At 57.6% G+C, this 27,023-nt stretch overlaps 1 protein-coding gene across 5 annotated transcripts in view; it reads left to right on the forward strand.

Annotated features, from left to right (window-relative positions):
- GSE1 (Gse1 coiled-coil protein) overlaps positions 1-27,023 on the forward strand; it is a 418,445-nt gene that overhangs the window by 365,947 nt on the left and 25,475 nt on the right. For all 5 annotated transcript variants that reach the window (XM_081030562.1, XM_081030561.1, XM_081030560.1 and 2 more), the window contains 2 exons: positions 14,631-14,849; positions 26,739-26,938. In XM_081030562.1, coding sequence (XP_080886688.1) covers positions 14,631-14,849; positions 26,739-26,938 — 419 coding nt within the window. The remainder of the gene's footprint in view (positions 1-14,630; positions 14,850-26,738; positions 26,939-27,023) is intronic.

Below are 27,023 nucleotides of genomic sequence, written 5' to 3' on the forward strand. Positions count from 1 at the left end.
AGGTGAAATCCGGAGGGTAATGCTCCTTACCTGACCCAGATGAGCTGAAGCCCTTCTCCAAAGGTCTTCAAGTGCAGAGTTGTGTTTGGATGCGTGGCTTCTGTGTGTCTGGAGCGCTGGCCAAGCCTTCCAATTCTGGAACCGGTTCCTCCAGCTGGAGAACTTGATGTGTGTGTGAAGAGTTGCACGTTGGAGGAGCGTCCCCCAAGGCCAAGTGGTGGCCTAGACCCTTCCCACTGTAATAACCCCGCTAGCTATGGCCCGTCTGGAAGATGGGGATGAGAGGCCTCTGCATGCATGGGTTCAGTCCCTCCAGTGTGAGTGCTGACGGTAATGGCACCTGTGTCCTCAGGCGGTTGAGGTTTAAATGCTTTCTCAGAAAGCTCTCAGAGCAGTGCCTGGCGGGGCAAGAGCCTTGTGTAAGGGTTTGCCAGGTCATCTGTCCATCTCGGTGACTCTAGTATCCTGGGATTTTAACTTACCAAGTAGGTTGTATCCCCACCCCTTACACAGTTTGGGGCGGGGAGGGGCTGCAGCCATTTTTCCCCCTGCAAGACCCAAAGGCTCGAGGTGCCAAATAAGCCCCTGCTGACCTTCCCCAAGTGGGGCTGCAGCAGCCAACTGTGTCCTTCTGGGGCCTCCCTGGCCCCCACGGTCTCAAAACGACATGTGTGTGCACACATACCCACACACCTTTTTCAGCCAACTTGTTGTCTACCTGCCCCCCTCCGTCCCTCCGCGGTGGTGATTGCATCCTGGCTGCAGTCTGGGAGGATGGAGGCACTTTTTCACACGAGCGCCCCTCCCCCAGGCTTGCCCTTCCGGTGCTCAGAAGGTAGGCCTGTGGCCACAGGCAGCAATAAAGCAATCGATCTTGGAGCTTTGGTCAGGGCAGTACTGACATTGTACAGGTTAAGCCGTCCCGAAGGAAAATCTGTGTCAAGCTGCGAGGACCAGAGCTGCCGGTGGGGGCAGGCGGGGGCATCCTTCGGGCTAACTGCTGTCTTCGCTCTTCCTGAAGGCCCGGGGCCCTGCCTAACATGCCACCCAGCCCTTTGGGGACAGGAAGAACAAATGCCTTCATGTGACATGATCTCACGGGGCCCAGGTCTGTGCCACAGCCGGTCTTGATCTGGGTTAATGGGTTGTCTCTGGAATACACTGAGCAGGTAGGAGTGTCCCTCTCTGTACCTAGAAGTACTGAGCTGTCACTCATTGACAGTCCTGGCCTGTTGTGTGTACAGTGGGTATGGAGGTGGAGGTCGCACTTCACTGTTCCGTACTTCTGGAGGTGGGTCTGACTTTCAAGGTCAGGCTCATCCCCAGAACCATTAGTTCTGAGAAATGGGGGCCCTGTAGGGCTCCTGCTACCTGCCCAAAGTCATAATTAGCTGGTAACTAGTAGAAAGGGGATGGAAAACCAAGGGATGGGAGTGGATTCATCCTATTGAATTCCCTGTGTGCTTTGAGTGTATGTTTGTAATTTTTTTTGCATGCGATACGTGGTTTTTTACTATTCACTGAAATACAGTATATGAGGGTTTACTAGATAAGGGCGTCTGCTGGGCTTGGCGTTGAAGATATAAACTTGAAAACTCTTAAAATTCTTAGATAGGAACACTGGAGGGACTTCTGCGTCCCAGAGAAGACAGGGCTGTGCAATTGTCCCCTGTCACCGTGCCAGTGGGGAGGGGAGGTTAGTAGTTCCCATTTATCAGATGAGAAAACCGAGACTCAGAATTGGCTCCTGTGGAATGCCTGGTGCCCCGCTCTGACCTCAGCCTCCGGGCTTTCAGAGCGGAGTTTAGATAGTTTCTTGAAAAGAATTTCTCGTGGATCCTGTATGGGGTCAGGGGGAGTCAAGGTGTGGGCTGAGAGTTATCATTTAAACAGGTTGACATGCAGGCCTCTCCTATTTGAACACATAGCTGAAAATAGCCAGCTGCAAAAAAGTTAAGCTTCAATATGTGTCTTACAGGACTCTTGATAAGACGAAGGAAGTCTTTCTTAGGAGGGGCGCCAGACCCTGGAGCCTGTCACTTAGGCACAGGCAGTGTATTTTAACTAAACAGCTGGTTCCCAAGTTGGAACTGGTGGACTGGTATGACTACCAGTGCTGCTGCATTCCTCCTCATGGCTGTACTGTGTCTTGTGGGGTGTCAGTGTGGTCCTGGGGTTCTGCATCCAGGGCCCTCCGTGGACTTTGGGGTTTCATGCCGCAATTACCAACAGCGTACCTGCCAGGCACATCAGGCCCCCAGAGGCATGTTCACACATGGGACTGTTCTGTTGAATAGATTCTGAGAAGGAAAACAAGTGTGAAGGCTTGAGCTCCTTAAAGATGCTGTTGGTTACTCCAGGAGGAGTAGTAGGCATGCACTGTCTGCCCACTTGAAGCCACCCAGACCTTTATTTACCTGCTCCATTCTGGCTAATGGGGGTCTCTCTGCCCCTGAACTCTTGGCCTCCAAGGATATTTGCTCACCCTACGAGGGGATGAAAACCCTACATTCAGTAAGCACTTGTGCTTGAGGCTGTTTTTACATCTATGGTGGGTCTCAGGGTGGACTGGGCCTTGCGAAGTTGTGACCCGAGAGAACCTGGTTCCACTTCCCGGAGGGGGCCACCTGGCCCCTGTGAGAGCCTGTTCTGGGCCTCAGCGTCTGCTTGGGTTACTAGAACCTTACCAGTTCCCAGTCGGAGCCACAGGGGGGGTTTTGCTTGTTTGTTGCTGTTTTAGAGCAGAGTAAAGAATTAGACTTAGGCAGTCAGCTACTCAGCAGTTGATGGGGTGCATTTGTGACCAAAAGAAGGTGACTAGCCTGCCCAGGCCTATAACGGGGTTGGGACTAGGGAGCTCATGGCTGGTCTTCTGTGACTCTCCCATGAGCCCTGGTGGCTCTGTTTTGAGGTCCATTGTGGCTGTAGAGTAGTTGGTTTTTTCCAGTGAGGCATTTACTGAGGTATGGGCATGGTACATGGGGTGTGAAGTGGGTAGATGAGCCTGGGTGAGAAAACACCGTGAGAACTTGGCGTTTTCTGGATCTTATGTTTGGTACCGGTATTCCCTCAGCCTGGGTAGGACATGTTGGGGGACGGTTTGATATGTAAAGGATTGTGTGTTATAGGAGTCTGTTACCTGGCTTCACGGATGCTACTCATCTCCTCACCTATCCATGGGGTTAACAGGTGGGCTTCCGTGAGCTTGGTAAAACTATGCAGAAAGAATTTTCTGGTGAGAGGGTCTGTCTAGTCTGTAGCTTTGAACCATTGTGAGAATGGATCTTTTTGCGAAAGCAAAAACCATTTTATAATCTGAGGCCAGTCCTGGCTTGAGTGAACTGGCTTTGATTCAAGCGAAACCCACCTGCGGTTGACACGTGCCAGGATCACGGCCTCCTGCCTGGGGGGCCCTCACCCCGCACCCCGCGGCTGAGGGGGGAGAGGTTGACCTCTTTCTGCCGAATCTGGATTGAATTAAGATGTTGACAACATCGGAGTTGAGGGTCCTGGCTGCTGCATGTTTATGAAACTCCAGAAGCTGCTCCTTGCCTGAGCCCACGTACAGTTTCAGAGCTGGAGAGACACCACCACTTCCCCGTGCCCCCCACCCCCACCCCATTCCCGGCACTGAGCAGGCTATGAACCAGCCTGACCAGACTGAGATGATAGGGAATGGTGGGGACTCTGACAAGTTGGATACTTAGGGACAGACTGAGGGACAGCTGCCACCCTGGTGGCTTCTGATTTTTCAAGAGAAACTGGAAATCTTCGTTTTGACTTGAAATTTCCTGTTTTAAAATGTCCATTGATTTGCATTTAAACCACATGACTTCAGGCCAAGTAAAAGCAGGTCTCTAGGTCAAAGGAGGCCTGCTTAGCCTCTGCCTCCCCCTAGCTAGTCCTCCCCCTCTAGAGTACGGACAGGGAAACTGAGGCTCGGGCCACGTAGGGCCTCACTGAGAGGCTGAGGGGGAACCAGGCCAGGAATTGGTCTTCTGACTGGTTTTCCAACCAGGGATCCAGTCCCGTGACCCAGCCTCAGAGGTGCCTGCCTAGTGGGGTTCCGAAGCGCCCAGCCTACCTGAGCAGGGATGCAGCGGGGCCCTTCTCCATGTTGAGTCTGGTCACCTGTGATGATGTGGTTCATGTACGTCCTGCTCCCTGTTCTGCCCCTGAGGACCTACTGAGTGCCCTTAGGGGCTGAGGAGCCAGATCGAGAATGCCCGCCTTGCCCAGATGGCTTTTGTCAACCTCCACGCATTATCAAAGGGACAAGTGCCCTTAAATTCTCTCGCCCTCTCTCTGATAGAGTAGCTTCTCACCTGAGAGGTAGGGCAGGAGCTGTTTGAACACTTAGATTCCTGGGCCCCATGCTTCCTTTCCCCCACCCAGTCCTCATCCTGAGGAAGGACCTGGCCTTGACCCTGCCCTCCTGGCCTGTTTCCCCACCTGCTGGCCCCCGCCTGCCACTCATGGAAACTTGGAGGCGGTCAGTGTCCACCTCCTGGCCAGGTTGGGTTCGTCTCCCTTGAGACCGCTCATCTGCATTGGACACCTTTGACCCCCACTCACTTCCTGCACCCCACACCTCCAGAGTCACTGAAAGGGCTCCTTTGTGAGCAAGGCTCCCCTCGGAGGTGGCCTGGTTAGCTCAGGTGCTGCGGGGACACAGAAGTCGCCCCCAGGTTGTGTCCTAGGCCTACTGTGGCTGTGGCATGGATATCCTGCAGCCTGGTGCTGCGGGGACGTGGGGTTCGGGATTGGGAAAGGTTCCAAGGTCACGTCTTCGTTATTACTCCCCGGCTTTATGCCATCTCCGATCCTCACGGTGCCATCTGTAAAACGGTTTGGTACATAGGTGGGCACTCTGACAGCAGCCAGTGGTTACAGGACGGGTCTGCCAAGTGGGAGGTGACCACTGGGAAGGGGTCCTTTCCAGTGCCTTCGCATATTGAAAGGGAAATTGCCAGGACAGCAGCAAGGAAAACTGGGTTCCCATCCCCGCTCCCTAGCCTCTCGGCATGCAGCCTTAGACCAGGGTGTGATTCTCTCCTAGCCTGTGTACCCATCTGTAGAGTGGGGGTAAGAGGCGGACCATGTGGGATAAATTCGTGGTGGGGGGGCTCCTTGGCCTTGGGACCACCAAGCCCAGTGCCGTGGCCGAAGGGGGATGGGAGAGGGGGAATCAGGCCAGCGGGGTCGGTCCTTGGCTCTGTCTTGGCTCAGCAGTGTGACTCGGGCTGGCCTGCCTGACTCCCCTACCTGCTGTGGTCTGTTCATGGAGTTACTGTGACGTGTGACTGGTGCTCTGGGCAAAGCAGTGCGGCCCCTAGCAAGAGCTCTAGCGCGAGCTGGGGAAACCATTTGCTGCTTTTATTGCTCCAGTCGATGTTGTCAGGGAATGGCTTCCGGGGTCCGGGATGCTGGGCTGCAAACCGGAGCATGTCTCTGTCAGCCTTTTCTTGTCTTAATTATCTGCTTCCCCGTGGCTGTTGGGCCCTTCCAGTCCCCGTGGCTGCCAGTTTCTGCCTCTTTCCACTCCCCACCCCTCCCAGGAGGGCCCCGCCACCCCCTGGCTGCTCTCAGCCCGTCATCTGTCCTGCCCAGGCTTCTCAGACGAAGCAGCTTAGAATAATCACAGTCAAATGTCGCTGCCATCTGTTGCCTGACTTCCTGTCCTTCGCCGCCACCGGAACCTCCGGGACTCCTAGTTGTCTATGGCCTTGAACCTCAACCCCTAGATGTCCGTGGTGGCCTCTGTCAGCGGGCTGCCCTGGGGGCCAACCCTGTCATTGTCCTCGCTACCCACTTGGTGGCTCCCACCAAGATGTCCCCCACCGTGAACCAGCCTGGGGCCTCAGCCCTGCTGGAGCTGCCCCACCAGACCTGCCCCTCTGGTGAGGTACGCTTGCCGCAAGTGACCCATGTGTGTAGGGGTCTGCTGAAGGTTCTTCACCTGCCCGTGTTCTCCCTGGAACCCGGATTTAGCCCCCTGAGGGCCCCCCACCCTGAGTTACTAATATGGCAGTAGGCAGGCTAAGCTGGGGGGAACACTAAATATTACCCCTTAATTTGCTACCGCTGTGGGGGCAACCTGGGGCCTTGGGCCAAACCCACTCATAAGGTGGCTGTTGGATGACCCCAGAATTAGCTTTGTAAACATCTCATCCTATGGTACCAGCTCTGGGGGGTGGGGGGTGTTGGTGGTGGACTCAGCCCTGGGGATGGGCTCCCATTCTCATTGATTAGGGTTCTGGCGACACTTTCTGCTCATAAGCTCCTGCCTTAAGCATTCTGTAGTGACTTAATAAACGCCGCTGAGTGACAGGTCTGAGCGGGGGCGGATGGCAGCCTTGTCGTAAAATGAGCTGCCTTGTTACTCATTTCACTCCTGGACCAGACTCTTTTGTAGGCACCCTGGCTGGCTTCCCCTTTCTTTCTCATCTCTCCCTTCTTTCTCCCTCCTCCCCTCCCTTCTTTCCCCTTCCCCCTACCCCCCTTGGATTCTCTCCATCCTTCTCTCTGGTTCGAGGTCAGGATCCAGGCCATCTTCTGGGGCCTTCCCCTGCTCCAGCACGTAGCAAGGGCATTGGCTCAGCCTCCCAGCCACTCAGGGCGTTAGCCTTGGGGAGTAAGTCCAGTTCAGGGACTCAGGGCAAGGAAAAGGCCCATAGTCCCTTTAGAAGCCTACAGCATGAGGGGGTAGCTTTAGTAGCAAGAGAACTTGAAGGCCTCAGCAGGCCACCCCTGTGCATCTGGGAGCAAGAAGAAGACCTTCCCCACTCTCCCAGCCTCCCCCGCACCCCCACCCCCAAGAAAAATGGCTTCGTGCGTGTGAGCTCAGAACACCCGAAGGCAAATATAATAATGAATTTATTATGAAGCCGCTCAGGCTCCCGGGGTCACATGTCGCTGCACAGGGTGACCCAGCCTTGTTAAGGCTGGAGAAGCATCGCCCTTTTGGAGGGCGACTCAGGGATCGTGGGGCGGGGGCTCAGGGGCCCCAAGCAGGGGGATGCCCTTTATTTGTTCACAAACATTTCTTTCTGCAGTAATGAAAAATTACCAAGAGGGGTGATTAGAGAATGCAAGTCCAGATTGTGCAAGTGGGGCCTGAAAGTGAAGCCCTGCTGGGCCTGGCCTTGCGGGGTGTAATTACCCCAGGGGGGGCCGTCAGGGAAAGGGGCGGATTGGTGCTTGAACCGGGAGCCAGCAGAAAATTCATCTCAGCTATTAGCTTGTAATTACAGAGCATGGAGGGAGCAGGCCTGAGGTCTGGAGCCGGGAAGAGCGGGGATGAAAGGAAGCAGTAATTATGGGGTCCACAGGAGGCCAGGAGGGAGGCCGAGTGCTGATTAATAAGGCCCCTCCACCATGGCGCAGAGGAGGGAGCAGGAGCCCAGACCACATGTAATGGAGGGGTGGGAGCCTCCCCTACTCTTTAAACCCTGCTGTTTGGAGCCTTTGGACAGCAGGCGCCCCATGGGGTGTGTTCTGAAGAACACAGAGCAAGGTGTCCTGGGTGCCCGAGCCAGGCCCGCCCCTCACACTTGGATGTTTCTTGCTTGCTTTTTCTTTTCTTTTTTTTTTTTTTTTTTGTTAAAGCTTTGTGCCACTTCTGGCCATATTAGAAACCCAGGCAGAGGAGAGAAAAAGTATTGATCAAAGATACTACACTGTGTATATAGAAGAAGCAGGAAAGGTGAGGGCCTCCCCTGGGTTCTTGGACAGGTCGGGCCATCTCTGCTTCTCCAGACCCTCGTCATCTGTGGAATGGTGGGGTCAGGTCACTTTGTGGGAGCTGTTAGCCCGGTGGCTTTTCCTCTCTCCCTGCGCTCAGCCACTGGCAAAGTGCGTGGGCTCCAGGCTCTGTCGGGTCAGCCCTGGAAGGGCACAGGGGTCAGAACGCTGGGGCTCAGAGGGTCCTGGCCCCTTGGCTTGAGGGGGGCCTGGGAGCTGTTGGATTTCACCTCTTGGGGTCTAGCTGTGCTGGCTGTTTTCTCCCCCGGGGTGGAGGGGACAGCCGATGGGGGCAGGAGGCTCTGTCCAGAGGACAGCAGCCTGTGATGCAAATGAGAAAGCCAGGAGGCCATAGGACCGGCTTATCCTCCTGCTGAGTCAAACATGGCAGGAGAGCTTGTACAACGCAGAGAGGGAGCCCATCCCTGCCTCCCCTTGCCGCCCCCAGCCCCCTAGCCCTCATCCATCATTGGCCTTCACGCAGCGGAGCTTATTCCCAGCTGTTAGGATAATGAATTTACATGAGCTGATAATGTAGACAAGAATTCAGTCAATGGCCAGGAGCACAGAAGTTAATAAATACCTCTCTAATGAGGGCAGGGGGAGTAGGCACCCCGGGGCCTCCTGGGGGTGTAGGGGCCTCCCCCTAGCTCCCCTCCATCCACCCTAGGCCTCCACAGCCACAGTGCTCTGGCCTCAGCAAGAGAGCACCTGTGCATGAGGAGCCCAAGTCCTCCTTTCTGGGCGGGGCCTGGGGCGGGGGTCAAGAGCAACAGACGGTCCTAAGAGACCCTCCTCCTGTGACTACTTAGGGGTGAGGCAGGGGTGGAGGGTTCTTGAAAGCTGTGCCAATTTACAGCAGGTCCAGGGTGACCCTTTACAGGGTCTCTGGGTCCCCCCAGGTTGGCCTCTGTCCTAGGTGTGAGGGAGCCGCCACCCCAGGCTGCGGTGTTCCGAGGACCCCTTGCCACCCCTCCCCCGTGGGCCCCTCCTGATACACACATGCTGAAGAGGAATGCTAATTTTAGACTCCCCTAATGAAGCTGCTCATTTGGAATTCTATTTTAAGTGACCTGACATCAGCAGAGCAGCTTTCCTGGCTCTCAGCTCCTGGAGCCCACAACTAACACCACGGCAGGGAGGCTGGCTTTGGGGGACCCCCAGGAACCCAAGGGGGCTGTACATGGGGCTGCAGGCTGCTGGCAGGGTCCGGGGAGAAGGGGCCAGGCTTTGATGAGGGAGGGGGCGGGCTCAGTGGCGGGGGAGGAGGGATGTCACTGTTTGGATGCCAGCAGCAGCCTCATGATGATGGGTGGTGGCTCCTCCGAGGAGGGCAGTAGGAGGCAGCAGGACCTGCCCACGGGGAACCTGGTCGCCGGGGCTGGGGGCTTTGTATGGGGATTTGGGCTTGGGGCCAGGTTCCAGCAGGGGCACCCCAATTCCCTTGGCTTCTGCACCTAGTTGGCAGGAGGCCCTGGTCCCAGGGAACGCCCCCGTGTTTCGGATGGCCATGCCAGCTTAATTCAGGCAAGTCTCCATCTCTTTGAGGGCCTGCCTTTTTTGCAAATCTGGTTCAGTGCGGAGACACTAGAACATAAGAGAGGTAAAAAGGATAAAAAAGATTTGCTCCTCTTGCAGCCACCTGAAGACACCCACTATTGGCCTGAAGGGGTGTGTGAGACTTTGGGGTCTGGCCTGGGATTTGCCCTGTGGCTGCCACCTGCCTATCTAGCACTTCTGTGCCATCCTGCCCAGCACTGGCAGCTGGCAGTCACAGCATGTCCACTCGGGAAGCCAGCTGGCCAGCCTGTCACACGGCCACTACGCAGTGACCTCACATCTGCTCCCTGAGCCTCGGGGACCGGTCCCTGGGAGGTGCAACAATTGCATAGCCTGTCTTCACTTCCGTATTTCTCCTCCCTGGAACGGTGTGGGCCAGGGGCACGGCAGAGCCGGCTCCCCTCCCGCAGCCCCAGAATACGTCTGGATCTGGGCCCTGACCAGCTTCAGGAAAACGGGACATAGGTGCTGTGTTCAGGGAACTCGGTCCTGCTGCTGACCCTCTGTCAGCCCCGGGATCCAAGCCTGTCCTCCCCCAGCCGTAGAATGGGCACAAAGATATGTTTGTTGGAGGGTTGTCGGGATTTAAAGAGAGGTGTCCAGCTGTTTGAGGAATGGGGGTAACGGAGGGGGTGTTAATGGCATCCCATGGGTTCATTTGGGTGACTGGGTAAAAGGCAAGGAGTACTTCTTTGCAGATGGTTGAACTTCTTAGACTTCAAGAAGGGACATAAGGGGAGAGATTGGGACAGGTGGGTCTCGATCAGTCGAACATGCGGTGACTCCCTGTATCAGCTGTCTGATGCTGCATGACTATCCCACCTTAAACGTTCAGGGATTCATGAGCGGCTCAGCTGGGTGGTTCTGGCTCGAGAGTCTCCGATGAGGCTGTAATTGAGCTATTACAGGGCCGCCGTCTCACCTGAAGGCTTAACTGGGGCTGGAAGGGCCGCTGCCAAGATGGCGCTTTCACACGGCTGTGGGCTGCAGGTTTCCGTTCCCTGAAATATGGGGTTCTCCTCAGGCTGCTTGCGCATTCTCACAGCATGGTAGCCGACTACCCTCAGTTCAAGTGATCCCAGAGAAGGAAGTGGCATGGTACCTTTGATGACCTTTCCTCAGAAGTTACACACCCTCACTTCCGCTGTATTCTGTTTATTAGAAGTGAGTCAATAAGTTTGGCCCACATTCAAGGAAAGAGGATTGTCTCCACCTTTTTAAGGGATGAGTAACAAAGACTTTATGGACATATTTTTTAAACCACTGTACAGTAGCCCTCCCGACCCCACCCGCAATCCACAGAGGATACATTCCAAGACCCTCAGTGGATGCCTGAAACCATGGCTGGTACTGAACCCTTTAGATGTGTTTTCTCCTATACGTACATATACTTCACAGCTTCTCTTTGGCGTATCCCAATTGTCAGCATCACTACTGTTGCCCATTGGGGTCATTATTTAGTAAAACAAGGGTTAGTTGGATATGAGCGCTGAGGTACTGCAGCAGTAGACGTGATCACTGAGACGGCTCCTGCGTGACTAAGAGGCAGGGAGCGTACACAGAGTGGATGCCGGACTGAGGGATGATTCACATCCCGGGCGGGACGGAGTGGTTCCGCGTGAGATTTCATAACGCGACGCAACAACCGCAATTTAAAACTTAAGAATTGTTTATTTCTGGAATTTTCCATTTAATGTTTAGAGAGACCTGGGTTGACCGCAGGTAACGGAAACCTTGGAAAGCGAAACAGTATAAGCGGGGAGCTACCGTAGCTTAAATGCATTGCAACTCGGTCTGCGTGTTTACATCTTTTGGCTTGGGTTTCAGGGGTAGGCGTTGGATGGGGCAGGTGGTATAATGAGCGGTAAGAACGCTGCGTCTTGAACCGCAGGATACAGAGTTCACGTCTTAGATGTTGTGCTGCTTAACTGTGTGGCCTTGAACCAGCTGTATGACCTTGACTAGTCTTTGATCAGCGTCTGGCTTTAGTTTCCCTTCCATGCTCTGCTGGCCTCCCAGGATTGTCTGAGACCGTGAAGAGTTGGCACGTATGGGGGTGGGGTAGGTGATGGCTCTGCCTCTGTGGCCTCTCCCAAGCCCGTCCCTCTCCCACGCTAATCTGAGAGGTGACCCGAAAATCCGTATGACCTTTGAGGACTGCTTCGATGCCCCCCGGGTGAGGGAGCCCTGGGGTCTCTCCTCACACACCTCATCTCCTGGGCGGCCCCTTGTAGTGTGACACCTTTCTCTGAGCAATGTGTCAGGACCACCAGGACCTGGTATACGTTGCCCGGCCTGGGTCCCCATAAGGACAATCCTCTGTCGGATGCCACTTAGTGTCTCTCCCACCCCTCTCCCCAAAAAACCAAGAAACAAAAAACCAACAACCCAGTGAGTGTGGGTGCCAAGCAGGATCTTGAAGACTTGGGGACTATCCACATCAGCTCCTGTGTGTGGGGACACGTCCTCAGGTGTCCCCTGTAGGCAGCAGGACGAGAGCTCTGGTCCCCTCTGTCCCAGGGTGTCCTGTATGTCAACCTTCACCAGCTGCTACTGCTGCCTGCCACGGGGACATGAAGGTGGCCCCTTGCCCGAGGTGTCCATGCCAGGCCTGGCTGTCCCCCCGGCCTGGGGAAGGCAGCAGCAGGGAGGGCTACCAGGCGGGGTGTCAGGGTGGTTCCCCCAAGCAGCCCACAGCCTTCTGACGTTTGAGTTGCCTCTTCCCCTTACAGCCCGAGGTGAAGTGGGAAGCACACATCGCGCGACTTGTGTCCCAGTTTGCTGAGCCCGACCTGTGTGGCCTTGGCCAGGCCCCTCACCCTTCCGCACCTGGGTTTCGGCCCCAGTCGCCGACTGACTGACCTTGCTCTGATGCCTTGTGCATACGTTAGCGCCTTAAATCCCTATGCGATTAATCTCATGAGGTAGACTTTCTCCGTATCCTCGTTTTACAGACACGGAGACCAAGGCTCAGAGGCAGGGAGGTGAAGTTCACTTGCCGAAGGTCACACAGTTAGAGGCTGCAGTGCGATGAAAACCCCAGGCGCCTGGCAGCCAGCCAAGTCAGTCCTGAGCCCTGACTTCCACGCCCCTGCTTTCTGCCCACTCCGTGGCCTCACCCACACCTCCCGGCCGCTCTGTCCATGCTGTCCTGCTGTCCATGGGAGGAGGAGAGGGTGCCGATGGCAGCCTGGAGCTGAGCTGCTTGTGCTCAGAGGTCCTCACGTGGCTGGCCGGGTGCCAGGTTGGCTGAGAAAGGACTGTTGTCAGAAACCTGGATTTTCTAGCAATCAGGCTGCCGGGGCAGGGACCCTATGTGCCCCCAGTTCTTGGGTTTCTCTGCTGGGCTTGAGGTGGCTGTGGACATGTGGCTCCCTCCCCTCCCCTCTCCCCCCTACCCTCCCAGAAAGAGGAGGACCCCAGAGGTCAGCCTCGGGTCGGTGCCTCTGCTGCTCAGTGGGGCTGCTGCTGTGGGCACTGCTGCCCACGTGACCGACCGGCAGCTGGGAGGCCAGCCTGCCGGCCGTGGGCTCAGGGGCTTTTGTGGGGGTCCTTTGTTCCCGAGGTACAAGCCCTCTCCCGAGAGAATGGTGTGCCCTCAAGCTCGTGCCTGCCTCAATATTGTCTTTTATGCTCCAGACCCCCCCTCCCACTACTGCCGCCATGCACCCGGCCCTCGCCCCCAAGATTTCTTTTCCTGCCCAGCAGGAGCACAGTGGCACCAGCACAGCCTGAGCCTCTGGCACTTGGGGTCTGGGACATGCATTTGGGACCCGTGGCCTCTCCTGGCTAGTTGTGAGGGCTAGGCCCCTGGGGACGAGTGTGGAAGCAGGTTCCAGTCAGACCTGTTTGGACTTGAGGAGGAATCCCAGAGGTGAGGTGGGCTCTGGGGCTGCAGAGCTTCCTGGGGTGGGGGCCACAGCCCGGGGTGGCCTACTCCGCCCTGTGGGAAGCCCACGTCCCTGCCCTGTTGTGTTCCTGGATTTTCTGTGATTGTAGGCCTTCTCCCCCCCGTGACTCTAAAGTCCCCTCCCTAGATAACAACATGGCTTTCCCCGGTCTCCGTCTGGGAGTTTGGAAGTTAATTTGCTTCTCCCTGCGCATGACCTGTTGCCCCTGCCAGCTATACAAGGCCACCAGCCTTGATTTACTCTCCTCCAATGCACCAAGGCGAGGGAGCATGGACCCAGTCCGGGCAAGTGGCCCTGAGAGGACACGAAATATTCATAGAAAACTTATTTATGGCACCGCTTGCCCAAGACAGAGCTGGACCTTTATTGATTCGGCACATGGGGCGGGGAGGGGTTCAGCCTTCGCGCTGACACTTGGGTGGGACTTGAAAGGCTGGGGGCTCCCGGGAAGGCGGCCGAGTCCTGCCCCGTGGCGTGTGATGTCACCCTGGCAGGCCGCTTCTCCTCGACCATTTCCACCTAACGTTGACCCCTAGTGAGAAGGGGGTATTCCCCGCCAGTGACGGTTAGCTCTGCAGTTTTGACTCTTGAGCCTGTCCAGGCCGGGTTGGCACCTGGTGAGGGCCCCTGACAAGGTTGGCGGCTGCTGTGGTCTGTCCCCCACAGCTCCCTCAGTGCGGACGCCGCCTGGCTCCCACAGGCTGTCCTCTGAGGGAGTGCCTTCTCAGCTGGAGACCAGCCGGGGTCCCTGGGTGCTTTGGTACTCGGGAGGGTGTGGTGTCAGCAGACAAGGGCTCCAGGCCAGCCTGCCTGGGTCAGCTCCTGGGTCTAAGCCTCCATTTCCTTTTCTTTACAATGGGGATGGTCACAGTGCCAGCCTCACTGACGCGGTGCCAGAGGCCTGGCAGAAACGTGTGTTAACTGGGAGCTGCCGCCCTGCTTGTCTTCGTTGTTAGTTTGGCCCTTTTCCTTTCTGCTGGCGTTCTTCTCTTTGCTGTGAGAATGCTGGCCCTGTGCCCCGTGCCTCAGTCTCTCACCCCCACGCCCTGTAGGAGATGCTTTCGGGTTCTCCCTCACCTGCCCCGCAGCCCTGGAGAGACTGTAGGATTTTGTGGACCTAACCATTGGGCCTCTGGAATCGCGGGGGTCCTGAGTACAGTGTGGTTCAGTTATCCAAGAGGGTGGGGGGTGCGGTGCCCTCGGACCCTCAGGGTGCTATTTGGACTCTGGGTTCACAGCTTGTTCTCTCTGCAGTGCTGCCTCTGTCTGCTTTGCCTGCCTGTCTCGAGGAGCCACCCAAGTGGCTCGCACTCCCTGCATGCTGCCTGCTGCCTGGACCTCCGGGTCCCCAGACCTCGCTCTGGTGCTGGCCTCCTGCTCTCTGGGTGACCTCTGGTTCTTCTCTTCCTGTTTCAGGCATGAGCCATGAGCCCAAGTCCCCTTCACTAGGAATGCTTTCCACCGCGACCAGGACCACCGCCACCGTCAACCCCCTCACCCCCTCGCCGCTCAATGGCGCCCTGGTGCCCAGCGGCAGCCCTGCCACCAGCAGCGCGCTGTCGGCCCAGGCCGCGCCGTCCTCCAGCTTTGCCGCCGCGCTGCGCAAGCTCGCCAAACAGGCGGAGGAGCCCAGAGGTAAGAGGCGCCCACCAGGCCGTGGCCAAGGGAGGGAGAGGAGTCCCTGCCATCCCACCAGAACTCTCGGCTCCTGAGAGGAGCGGGGTGCAGCCCAGGAAGCAGCTGGTCCCCACGAGCAGGAGTGGGGGTCCCACCCACATGCTCACATGTGTTCTCATCGGCTCTTGGTTCTCTCGTTCTGGTTCTGTGTGGTGGGGCAGCACAGTCTGAACTTCGGGCCCTCCTGGACCCTGCCTGGACAGCAAGCCCCACCAGCCCTGGCACCTCTGCTTGGCTTCTGCTTCCGCTCTGTCCCCCACCTCTGTCCTTTCTTGGCTTCAGGAGCCACCATGGCGCCATCGGCAGTGGGGACATGTACCCAGTGGCCCATGGTGAGGAGGGTGGACGGGCTGGGCCACAGGAACCCTAGTGGCTGTGGAGGGCATTCTGTACCCTGATCCCCTCCGAGGCTGCTCCCGGGCAGCCCATTCCCCAGGTGGATTGTTTCCTGAGAGCCCAGTGGCTCCAGGCTCTGACATACCCTCCAGAGTGGCAGAGAACACAGTCTTCTCAGGAAGCTCGAATGGTCCTGGAGTGGGGGTCCCTGCGGCAGCTCAGCCCACCGCTGCCTCTCTCCCGGAGACAGGAATTGGATGGTGGCATAGACAGAGGTACGGAGTCCTGGCTCCTCTTGTCATTTGGGCAGTGACATGCTGTGTGACTTTGGGTAAATACTGACCCTCTCTGAGCTTCAGTCTTCCCACGAGTATCTCTATACCTCCGGCTTTGGGCACTTCTTGGGGTGACCATCTAGCTGCCCATGTTAGTCCTGGTCGAGGGCTGCTGGCTGGACGAGTAGGGATGGGGATCAGTTTGTGGCTGGAGCTACCCGGAGACTTGGGTCCATGCAGATTCGGATGCAGGCCTCTCAGACACCCTCTGGACTTGCTACTGGGAGGCAGGGAGGGGGTTGACCTCCAGGGCAGAGGAAGCAGGTACCCTGAGTGATTCTGCCCGCTATCTGCCTCGCCACAAAGATCCAGGGCCTGGCGTCTGGGTTCCAGGGCGCTCGGGGGCACCCAGGGAATACTTGCTCCTCAGCCTCAGTGGAACAGACATTTGCCCTGACTGGGGTGGTCTGGGGGGCTCTTCTGATTTCGGACTCTCGCCTCTTCCCAGGCCCTTTCTGCTACCTGGTTGTTGGATGGAGGAGGAAGTGTGAGGGAAATCAGCTTAGAATTGATGGGCAGGGAGAGACGTTGGCCCAGGAGGGAGGACCACTGGGATCTGGTTTTATGTCCACCTGCTGTGGGCTGCTCGGTCGACTTGGGCAGAGTGTGGCTGCCCACCAGCTTCACGTCCGTGCATGTACGCCCCGCCTCACTGTCCATGCTCCCATGGGGACTCTGGCCGCCATTGAGCAATAGGCCACAGGTGTCAGGAGGCCCCCCTGCTCGGGACCACAACACGCCAGGCAGCGGGCCCACTGAGCCCCTGCCCTGGCCCCTGACTGAGGCCCTCGACCACACAGCCTGGGCTGGCTGCAGGGCACCCTGGGAGAAGCTCACACAGTGGGCGCCGGGGCTGGAATCAAGGTGTGGGGGTCTCCTCAGAGCCAGTGAGGAGCTCCTGGAGCAGAATTTGCCCGGCAGCAACCTGCTTTGGCTGTCTTCTCTCTTAGCCTTCCAGAAGGCAAGGAAACGGGGCTGGCACAGCTTTCAAAGCGCCTGTCAGTGCGTCTGTCAGCGTGTGGGAGGATGCTGGTCCCGCCTGGGCTGAGTCACCCCAAGTGTGAAGGCTTCATCAAGCAGCTGTGTCCACTCCCAGCCCACTGGGCTTGAGTCCTGGGGGGACACCCCACGTCTGCAGAGGATGTGGCAGTGAAAGGGCACGTGTCCCTCCTTGCTGAGACAGGCAGTGGGGACGTTTGCAGACAAGGACTCATGCACAGGCTGTGGGCACAGAGCAGGAGCTGCCTCGGTGGCCCTTTGTCTCCGACGCCCTAGGCGGGCCCAGTGTCTGGCTTGAGTGATGGGCCAGGAGGCAGACAGTGTGGCAGAAGCTGCTGGGCCTTGTTGGCCAGGAACAAAGTGTGCTGCTGGCGGGGGTCAGGCCCTATGGTTGCGACCAGGATGTTTTGCGTGATGCCCTGGGAAGGGTTGGGAGAGAGTGGAGAGAACTGAGTCTTGCTGGCCCTGAGCTCTTCCAGCTGTCACAGCATTCTGAGGTTATCCCCTTCATTCTGATTAGAAAGCCGGGGTTTGGGGGGTTCAGCGTCCGAGGGCTGTGGATGTATGTGGACCTGGGATACCCTGATACTCGAGTTCCGCTGTGTATATGCCCGGGTCTTGTCACCGTGTATCTGGCTCCAGTGGCCACGAGCGAAGTATGAGGCCACAAGCAGTGGTGAGAGTTTGACGCCGTGGCAATGAGCTCAGTTTTCGGTTCTCTATCTGCTCAGCCCCAGTCGGGCCTTGGTTTGAAGAAATGAGATGCTCAGTTTCTCTCTGGAGCGTCCTCTGGACCACACCCCATTTTTCTCACTGAGTCATCCCAACTCAGGTGTTGCCATCTCCACTGTCTGTAGAATTGGCTGGTAGCCCAAGTTGTACAAATGGAGACTCTCAGGCTCAGAGATCGGGTCGTGAGCCTGAGCTCACACTGCTGGTGAGGCTATTTCCTGTGCCCGTTGCTACTGCTGCTTAGACCTTTCCAAGCGTACGTGGAGAGCCCGAGTTAGGCTGACAAGCCTGAGAGGATGGTCCTGGCAGGCGAGGAGCCCCCCTCTACCCTAGCACCTACCGCAGTGGTACAGGGAACCCTGAGTGTCTGTGCCTCCCTCGGGGGTGTGGGGAAGATGAAGGCTCTCAGACTTTTACTTGTTAATTTTTAAAGATAGAATTCACATGCCATAAAATTCACCTTTTAAAAGAGCACAATTCAATGGTTTTTAGTGTATTCACAGTCGTACAACCATCACCACTAATTCCAGAACATTTTTATCATCCCTAAAAGAAGCCCCAGACGCACTAGCAGTCACTCCCTGCCCTGTCCCTGAGCCCCACGGCCATGCTCTGCTGTCTGTCTCTGGGTTTGCGGTTCTGGACGTCCCACTTCTGTGGGGTCACACGGCACGTGTGACTGGCTTCCTGTGCTCAGCCTGACGTTTCCAGGTCCATCTGCAACGCAGCATGTCAGGGTTTCATTCCTTCTGGTGACCGATCAACCTTGTGGCCTGATGGAACCGCACACCTGTCACCAGGTGTGACAGAAGGCGGCAGACCCAGCAAGGGCTGTCCCCTCCTTAATCACAGCAGTGCCCCTTGGTTGAGCACCTGGGGGGTACCAGGCAGGCTCTCCCCACATTCTCAGTATAGCCCTGGCCTGCTCTCTGTCTTTTTTTGCTGTTGGACAAAACTGAGCTTCAAGCTTGCCAGCATGCTCTATCATAAGTGGCGGGGGGGGGGGGGTGTGCCAACTCCATGGACCCGTGTCCCAGGATTCCACTGCCTCCTGCCCCTCCTGGTATCCATGTCTGCCTCCCTGTAGAAGGGGACCCAGGGCCTCTACTGAAGTCCTCCCCTCCAGGTGGGCCAGGCCCTGTCTCTGCAGGGTCCCCCCCACCCCAAGGACAATGGGGTGAAAGTATGTCACGCCCCTAGAGATGCCAGCGTCTCAGCACCTGGGGACGAAGGTGGCCCAGGTCCCCATGGCCTACTTCCAACAGCCCCATCCCTGTGGGCAGAGGTTCAGCTGGAGCCAGAGTAGCTTCTAGACCTACACAGGGAGGAGGTGTAGAGGCGAGGCTGCAGCCGCCCTGAGCAGGCCCCGTGGAAAGCTGGACTGACGGCCCTGGGCCCGGCCCTGGCTTTGTGAACCACACCCTGCCTGGGTACCTGGGTTTGCTCAGGACGCATCTCCAGCTCCCCTTTGACTCTCTCTGCCCCGTCCTCACACCCCGCCCCACTGTGGAAGTCGCATCTTATTTTGAGCCATGGACCACGCTGTCCCCTCTGCTTCTTGGCCTAATAATGTCTTTTCTCATGTCGTGTCCCAAGGGTACAGTTTAAAAATTCAATTCAGAGGCAATTAGCTGTGTGCCATATCACCTGCTCTATCCCAGAGGAAGGCTGTGGAGGAGAGGGGAGAGAGAACCAAAGTCGGCCCTCAGCAGGGAATGGTTTTCTTTCTTGATGTGCCGAGATCCGTTCTTTTCATTGCGGCCAAACCGCCCTGCTCAGTCCCCTGTGGCCAATGGGACCAGGAGTCTGTCCCTGGGGGTCTGATGGGCTAGAGGTGCTGGGACCGCCTGACCCTTTACCACTTGGGCGTTCGCGTATTCTGGTTGACGTCCTGGCTGTGTGACCTGGGCACGTCACTTTACCTCTTTGAGCTTCCATCTTTTCTCAGGACAAGAATAATGTCTCTGTCTCATCGATTTTGATGATTCAGTGAGAATACACTAGCGCCAGGCACAGCTGCTGTGTGTCCTGAATGAGGGCCACCAGCGCCATCACTCCCCTCTACCACGGCCACCCCCACGCAACACTAAGACCACTAAGACCACCACCACCACCACCTCTGCCCCTCATTCCCCAGCAGCCCAGCCAGGGGCTGAGGTCCCTCCCTGGGGAGGCCTGGGAAGGAGAGTGTTTCCATGGGTAGAGAGGAGGGCGCTCCTGGATACAGACAGCTGTGTACTGGGTCTTCTGGCCAAATTGGACTCGACTTCGGGAGAGAACCCGGCCTGTGTGGGCTGGGGGTCAGCCACTGCCTCCACGGCCGCTCCTGTCTGTCCCAATAGCATGGGGTGCACCCAGGCCCAGGGCAGCCTGTCTCCATTACCCGGGCCCTTGCCTTTACTCCTGGGGAGAAAGAAGGCCCAGGGAGTGACCGAATCTCCTCAATATTCTGGAAGGAGCCTTGGGCTGCAGATCTGAGTCTGACCTTAAGTGGGTCCCGGTACACACACCCATGGGGTGCACCTCAGTGACAGGCCAGTGGGCCGGCCTCACCTTGAACTGAAGCATCACACAGGTGGTGTCCCTCGCATCTGTCATCTGCTGGAGCCCTGCCCCCACCCCCCTGCCCGCCAAAGTGATGGCCCCCTGGGCCACTCGGCCCTCCCTCAGAGGCTGCTGGGCCAGCTCCACTTGGCCTGGCCTCCCCACTCCGCCAGTCCCCTCACCAGAACCTCTTCTGGAGAGACGTAGAGTTCCCTCCCATGGGCATCTGAAGCTCCAGTTTGGGCCTGGGAATGAGTCTTAGCCTAGGAGCCCCGAGACCTGCTGTCCTGGGGCAGGTGGTGACTTCTGAGCCGCCCACCCTCCTCTAGGGCTTGCAGGGCATGTCCAGTATCCCCAAATCATCCGTGGGCTTGGAGGTGCTTGTTGAATGACTCCGTGAGGGTGTGAGACGATACGGTTCATGCTTCATGCCCGCCTGGCCCCGGCGGGAGTCTGACCGCTGCTTGGCCTGCCCTAGGAGACGCCCTAGCCCGATCTTTTCCCTCTGCCCCCTCACAGAGGGCAAGTCGGGGAGCCTGTGTCTCCCACCGTCGCTGCGTGTGAGGGAGCAGGGGCTGCTGCCGGGCGACGGTTCTCACAAGCTGTGTGGCAATCTGCTTGCCTCCTCGTTGTTGAAACAGGCGACTCCCGTGGGGCCGCAGCACCCGTCTGCCGAGGGGCGTGGGCCGTGGCACAGGGAGCCTGCCATGTCTTCAGCCGCTCGAGGAAGATGCTTGAGACGCCGGGGCTGGAGCAGTCCCCCGACTCCTGGGGACACATGGGGTGATCCTAACTGAGATCGGCTCTTGTCCTTGCGTGTGTTTCCTGCCGCTTCCAGAGGCTGCTGGTCACATCACATGCTTCATGCTTCCAGTGCCCAGTGAGGGCGCCTGGGGCCTGGGCTGTGTGGCTTGGGGTCACCTTGGGCAGCTGGGGCTGGGGGCCTTCTCCGTAGCTAGGGTGCTAGACTCGGTACTGGGTAGAGGGAACAGGGTGGGCTCTGAAGCCACATGAACCCGTTCAAATCCCACATCCAATCCTCCCAGTGGAGCTTGTTGGGTGTGTGATACTGCCACCTGGAGCCCTATGGGGTGGCCGAGTGGCCTCACCAAGCTGCCATCCGCACACAGCATGGGTACCATTTTTGTCACCTATGAGAAATGACTGAGCTTCCCCAGCTTTCTTTGGACCACACAGGAAGGTTCACAAGGGTGTGATGGTGGCAGCGGGACTTGAATTGCTAGCTCTCATTCAGGTCTAGAGCCCTAAACACTGGCCCCCCGCCTGGCTTCCTTCCCCAGCGTCTGTCTGCTGGCTGCCCTCCTTATCTTGTCACTGGCTTTGCAGATGGCTCTGGTTACCTTCAGGCTCCTGGAGCTTCCTGGAACCAAGGTCCCTTCCCTGTGTCCCAGGGAGACTGGGGATCGTCCCGCCTGCTGTTGAGGTTGGAGGTGTGACTCGGCCTACCAGTGCGGCCGTCATGCAGCCAGCCTGCGCGAGGCTGGGGCTCTCCTGTTCTGCCACCACCTGAAATCTGCCTCTTTCAAAGACAGCAGCAAAACAAATGAGAGGAGAAAAAGATCCCGCCTGGCATGCTCGCCGCGTGTGTGTGTCAGCCATGCGGCTGGCGGAGCTTGGCAAGGCGGCGTCTCCCTGTGGGTGTCTGCAGCCCCATCTGTCTCTGCACAGGTGTGAGCTCGGGCGGGGGTGCCCTCCATGCCTCTCCCTCCTCTGTCTGCCAGGCCGGGATTCTGGAGGCAGGTTGGCAAGGGAGGCCAGCGCTGGAGGAGAGTAAGACCCTGGAAAGCTGAGAGTCATGCCTGGGAGCTGAGCGTGCTCTCAGCAGTAGGCATGGTGGGAGAGAAAGCTGGGTGGGCACAGTGCAAGTGACCGGAACAGTGGCTGTTTGGACCACAAGGCCTCCACGGGCCGTACTGCTGCAACAACAGTGGTGGCTTTCCCTGTCAGCCCTGAAAGCCCCCTCCTGTCTTCCCTCTCTTGCTCTTTGCTCCCACTTCCCCCACCTCTCTCGGGGTGCCTCCTCACAGCTCCTCATGCACCCTGACACGGCAGCATTGCCCATCAGATGTGGGAACCCCCCACTCTCCCCAGCCCTGCTCAACAAGTCATCAGCCCCTGGAAATGCTTTTGGTAATAAAGATCTGCATCTCAGCTCTGCTGATTTGCATTTAGTGACAATAAATCGAGTGGGGTGGGGGCTCCTATTTCCCCCATGGAGAAGCTCTAGCTGATGGCAGGCAGGAGAGCCCCCGTGCGGTGGGTCCTTCCTGAAGTTGAGCTGGACCAAGGGCAGCCCTGCGTGTGCTGTGTACCTGGCTGTCCCTGCCTGGCCTGCAGGGAGTCCAGAGTGTTCCCTACCCCGTCCCCACCATGTGCTTTTGATGGGGACTTCACCTCTGTGACCCACACACTCCAATTCCCACCATGAACAGGTTGGACTTTCATTCAGGGTCCACTGTTTCTGTTCCCTTGGTACAGTCCAGGCTCTGTCCCACTTGACTGCCTGCTGGGTGGGAGGCTTCCTGCTGGTTCCATGGCCCCTCTGGGCCTCACAAGCAAAGGGGTGGGACTGATCAACAGCCAGGTTCCTTTCTGGGTCCAAATAGCACAAGTCTATCAGCCTGGGTTCCCACATCCTGGTTGGAAATGGAGAGGGTGGAGGAGCAGCCTGGAGAGATGTCAGTCTGTGGGGTGCTGTCCCTCCCGGTGGGAATGCCATCCACACCAGGCTGAGGGCTCGCTCACCCCGGGGTCCACCAGTGCCAGCCAGAGTCATGGTGGCCTGACACAGTTCTCACTATGCAAGGTTGACCCAGAGAGCAATTCAGGATGATGTGGGATAGAACAAATGCAGAAAAATGGAGAGAGCAGAGGGGCCCAGGTGAACAGAGCGCACAAAATTCTCTGGGCTTAGGCCTGCCTGTCACCGTGGGTTCCCAGTCACTGCCTGCACTGGGGCAAAGCTCAGCTGGGGAGGGACCCCTGTGGCTCCGTCGCTCACTTGCAAATCTGTAGCAACTGCCTCCTGCTGGCACCCGAGCTGTTCCTGTGGTGCCGCCCCCTCCAGCCCTGCAAAGCTCTGGGCAGGGTCCAGCCACATAGCAGGCTTCTCAGGAAGATGTCCCAAGGGTCCTTTTTTAGAAACAACATCAAATGGTCACCGTCCTCTGCTCTCTGTCACTCCCCCAACTGAGGCAGCGTGACTCAGTGCAGGGTCTGGCCTGGGGTGGACCAGGGCTGTTTTGTATAACTTCAGCCGATCCTTGCCCCGTCTACCCACTGCAGTGTCCCAGACGGGGGTGGGCCCACAGCAGCACAGGTCCTTGTTAAGGGCATGCAGTTAGTGCTTAGTGATTGTTTGCATGGCTGGTTACGTGCACCTCTGGGAGAGCTGGCAGGGCTGCTGCAGTGTTGCAGTTTTATTTTCAGGCCTCACTCTACTCCCCTCGCAGCAACTTTGGGGTCTCAGCTGTTAATTACATGTGCCCGGGTGGCCTCGGGCGCTAATCCGCGAGGTCAGACAACAGAGGTGACACTGAGCACTCTGCCTCTTGTCATCGCCAATCCACATGCGTCCACTGACTCCTGCCGCATGCCTCCAGTTAATTACAGTGATCACGGCCCTTCCGCTGCAGCCGCTGTGCGGACGACCGTTGGGGCAGCCGCTCACTAATTGGCAGTGCGTGGTCAGGGATCGATCGATCGATCGAGTGCTCTGGCTGGCGAGTGACAGCCTGGCCCCAGGGGATTAGGCTGCTAATTGTGGATGGCCTCCCTGGTGCTGGCCCACCTGGGCCCCCCATGCTCCCTCAGTCTCGCTCAACCCCTGGTGCTTAGGAAAGAGGCTAACACAGAGACTAATAAGGGTGGGGTGGAGGGAGGAGAGCCTGGGCAGGAACCAGGTGGCCCAGAGTCTCCACAGGTCGTGGCACAACCCCCTGGGCTGTCAGGTGCTCCTGTCCGTAGGGGGGGTGTCGGCATGTCCCCCCGTGAGGCCTAGGGGCTCCCGGTGTCTGTTCCCACCTTCCCCACCCCCTGGAGGACCAGCGCCCACCTGGCTTTTAACCTCAACTTATCTTCTGGGCAAGCGCAGCCCCTGCCTGGACCAGTGGGGTCTGTTGGTGTGTTGATTTTACTTCTTTACTTTTTTGACTCGAGCATAAATACCCACTGTTCCCGCCACCCACAGGCAATTCAGACAGGACCACCCAGGGTGCAGGCCAGGTGCACAGTAGGTCCTCCAGGCAGCCGAGCGCCTGAGGCTGAGTGAGATGAGTTATAAGAACGGTGGTCCCGGTAGCACTACTCAAAGTAGCCACAAGGTGACACACCCAAACGTCCATCAACGGATGACGGAAAAACAAAACGAGGTCTCTCCACACGTGGAATGTTATTCAGCCATGGAAAGGAATGGGGTCCTGACCCACACTACCATATAGATGAAGTATAAGAACCTCATGCTATGTGAAGACAGCCAGTGCCAAAAGCTGCACATCATATGATTCCATTTACATGAAATGTCCAGAATAGGTAAATCCATGGAGACGGAAAGCAGATTGGTGGCAGCCAAGCGCTCGAGGGAGGCGAGTGGCGGCTAATGGGGTTTCTTTCTGGGGTGAAGAGAACATTCTAGAATCTACTGTGGTGATTGTTGCACAGCTGTGATAGACTAAAATTGAATCTCACCCTTGATACGGGTTGAGTTCTGTGGTGTGGGAATTATATCTCAATAAAGCTGCCACAACCAAGAAAAGAAGATCGGTACAGAGTCCATGGAAATTTTTTTCTTTTAAAGAGAAAGATATCCCTTGCCTAGAATTTTTCCTAAAAATTTAAAATGAGCGCTATCAAAATCTAAGTACCGACAGAAAAAGTAACGCAGCTCATAAATGTCCAGGGGGATGAATTTGCAGAGTGAACGCAGATCCTGAGACAGAGCGAGGCCCTGCCATCCCTCTGCCCCCCAGCAGGTACAACTGTCTGGACGCCAGACCCATCAGTGCGCTTTTTGGTCTGTCTTTGCTTGGTGGTGTTGGTGCGACAACCGTGGGGCTAAGGCTCTGGCTGCTTCCTGCTCCACCATGTGCATTCCTCCCGAGACGATGCTGGCTGTGTGCTTCCAGCTGCTGGTGGGCCTGGTGGTCGTTTTAGGTCGGTGGCTGCCGAGAGCCCTGGCCATGACTTGGTGGACGCCACCCCCACTTGGCCAAGACCAGGCCATGGCGGATACCGCATCTGAGAAGATGTGCTCTATTTCCCGAAGTTACACAAACCTGAGCGAGGGGTCAGGGTGCTGTGCCCTCCCCAACTTAGCACCAGGACTTCCAGAACTCCCGTCATCTTGTCAGTGGAGTGCAGCCCCTCCAGCCCCTGGGGGGTTGCAGGGTGAGTCCCCAGCCATGCCACACCCACAGTGGTCATCCTGAAATTGGCTTCCTGGCTGGATCTCACCAACTTGGCCAGACTCAGCTTGTGTCAGAATCTCAGAAGTGTCCCCACTGGGAAAGGAAGGCTGCCCACGTCCTCCCCCGGCAGTAATGGCATCTGACCAGGAGGCTGGGAGCTTGACCAGTGTTCAGTCCTAGGGGTTGGCCCAGACAACTTAGGGTTGCAAAATCCCTGGGGGTGGGCTGTGGTTGGCTGGTCCATCTGGAGACCTGGGGCAGCAGCCCTCCGGCGATTCGTCACTGCCCCCCCTGACCAGGCACAGATGGGTGTGAGCTGGGAGTGAGGAGGTGCCTGGCCTCAGCTTTGTTCCCGGGGTCACTGAGCAGAACGTGCTGCTGGGCAGCTCTTGAGGTACAGCCCGTGGGTTGGGGGGGAGCCCACCTGTCTGGACCAGGTGTTTCCCATGGGGCTGCCCTACAGTTGTGCACAAGCCTGGGGTGCCACATGAAAGTGGCTTGGTTGGGTGCACCTTGCGCAGGACAGAGCTCTGTCTCTCTCCATGGGGCTCGGTGTCTGGCCACGCTGCCTCCTAGTCACACCACTGAGGCCGCACTGGGCTGGTCGGGGCCTCTGCGTCAGAAGAAGGGAGTGCATGCACCACAGTAGTTCCTTCACCTCAGCGGTGCCTTGGCAGCCAAGGTCGTATCAGAGCGCCCATGTGTCGTAGGTTACCCCACCTCCCGTTAAGTATAAGCTTTCTTTGGTAATAGGAGTGTGGCCAGTTGAGATGGTGTGAAGATTAGACGAGGGTCCCTGACACCCAGACAAGTTCCGAGCGAAATTTGGGTAGGCTGCCTGGAAGCCCATGGATTTCTTCTTCCAGAAGGGGGGGGCTGTGCCGATTCTCTGCTTTCCCTACCTCCCCAGGGCTGCAGGTGTCCCAAGTGGGGCTCATAGAGGCAGAAGAGGCACAGTTATACCCCCTTGGAGGGGTCACTGTTTGCCCCTCGAGTCTAACAGTGAGATGGGGTGTCTCCAGGCTGCTACTTGGGACTGTCAACGGGGCCTCTAGGCCGATCCGCCCAGACCAAGTCTGGCACTCCGAGTTCGTAACAAGAAGCGTTTAGGTGCCAGCTCCACCCCCTCCAGCCTGCAGAGTGCGAAGTCGCCCAGGCTCACGCGTCCCCCTGTGACTGTGCGGCTGGGTGGCCTGGAAGCCCAGTGCCACTGCTGGTGCGAAGGTGTCCTCACCTGCCTGGCGCCTGGCACACTAGCTGAAGCTTTGCTGGGAGGGTCACCTGTTTGGCCTGCACTAGACACAAGACGCTGGGTGCTGTTCACAGCTCTCTAATGAGGTGTTGTCTGCTCTGTGTTGGAATCTGCAGTGGGGGCTGGGAGCGTGAGCCAAACACTGAGGGGGCTGATTCCATGGGCATGTGGGTGTGTGACACGTCAGCGGCCCCTGCTGAGGTTCTGTGTCCTTCTCTTGCAGGGTCTTCACTGAGCAGCGAGTCGTCCCCTGTGTCCTCTCCAGCCACCAACCACAGCTCCCCGGCCAGCACGCCCAAGCGCGTGCCCATGGGTCCCATCATCGTCCCCCCTGGGGGCCACAGCGTCCCCAGCACACCCCCGGTGGTGACCATTGCCCCAACCAAGACTGTCAATGGCGTCTGGAGGAGTGAGAGCCGGCAGGTGAGTGCCTGGGGCACATGGGTGGAGCTGGATGTGGCCATGGGTCATGGCTGTGGGGAAGGTGGCCTTACCGAAGGGAAGGACT

The sequence above is a fragment of the Rhinolophus hipposideros genome (assembly GCF_964194185.1).
Source record: "Rhinolophus hipposideros genome assembly, chromosome: 21".
NCBI lineage: Eukaryota > Metazoa > Chordata > Mammalia > Chiroptera > Rhinolophidae > Rhinolophus > Rhinolophus hipposideros.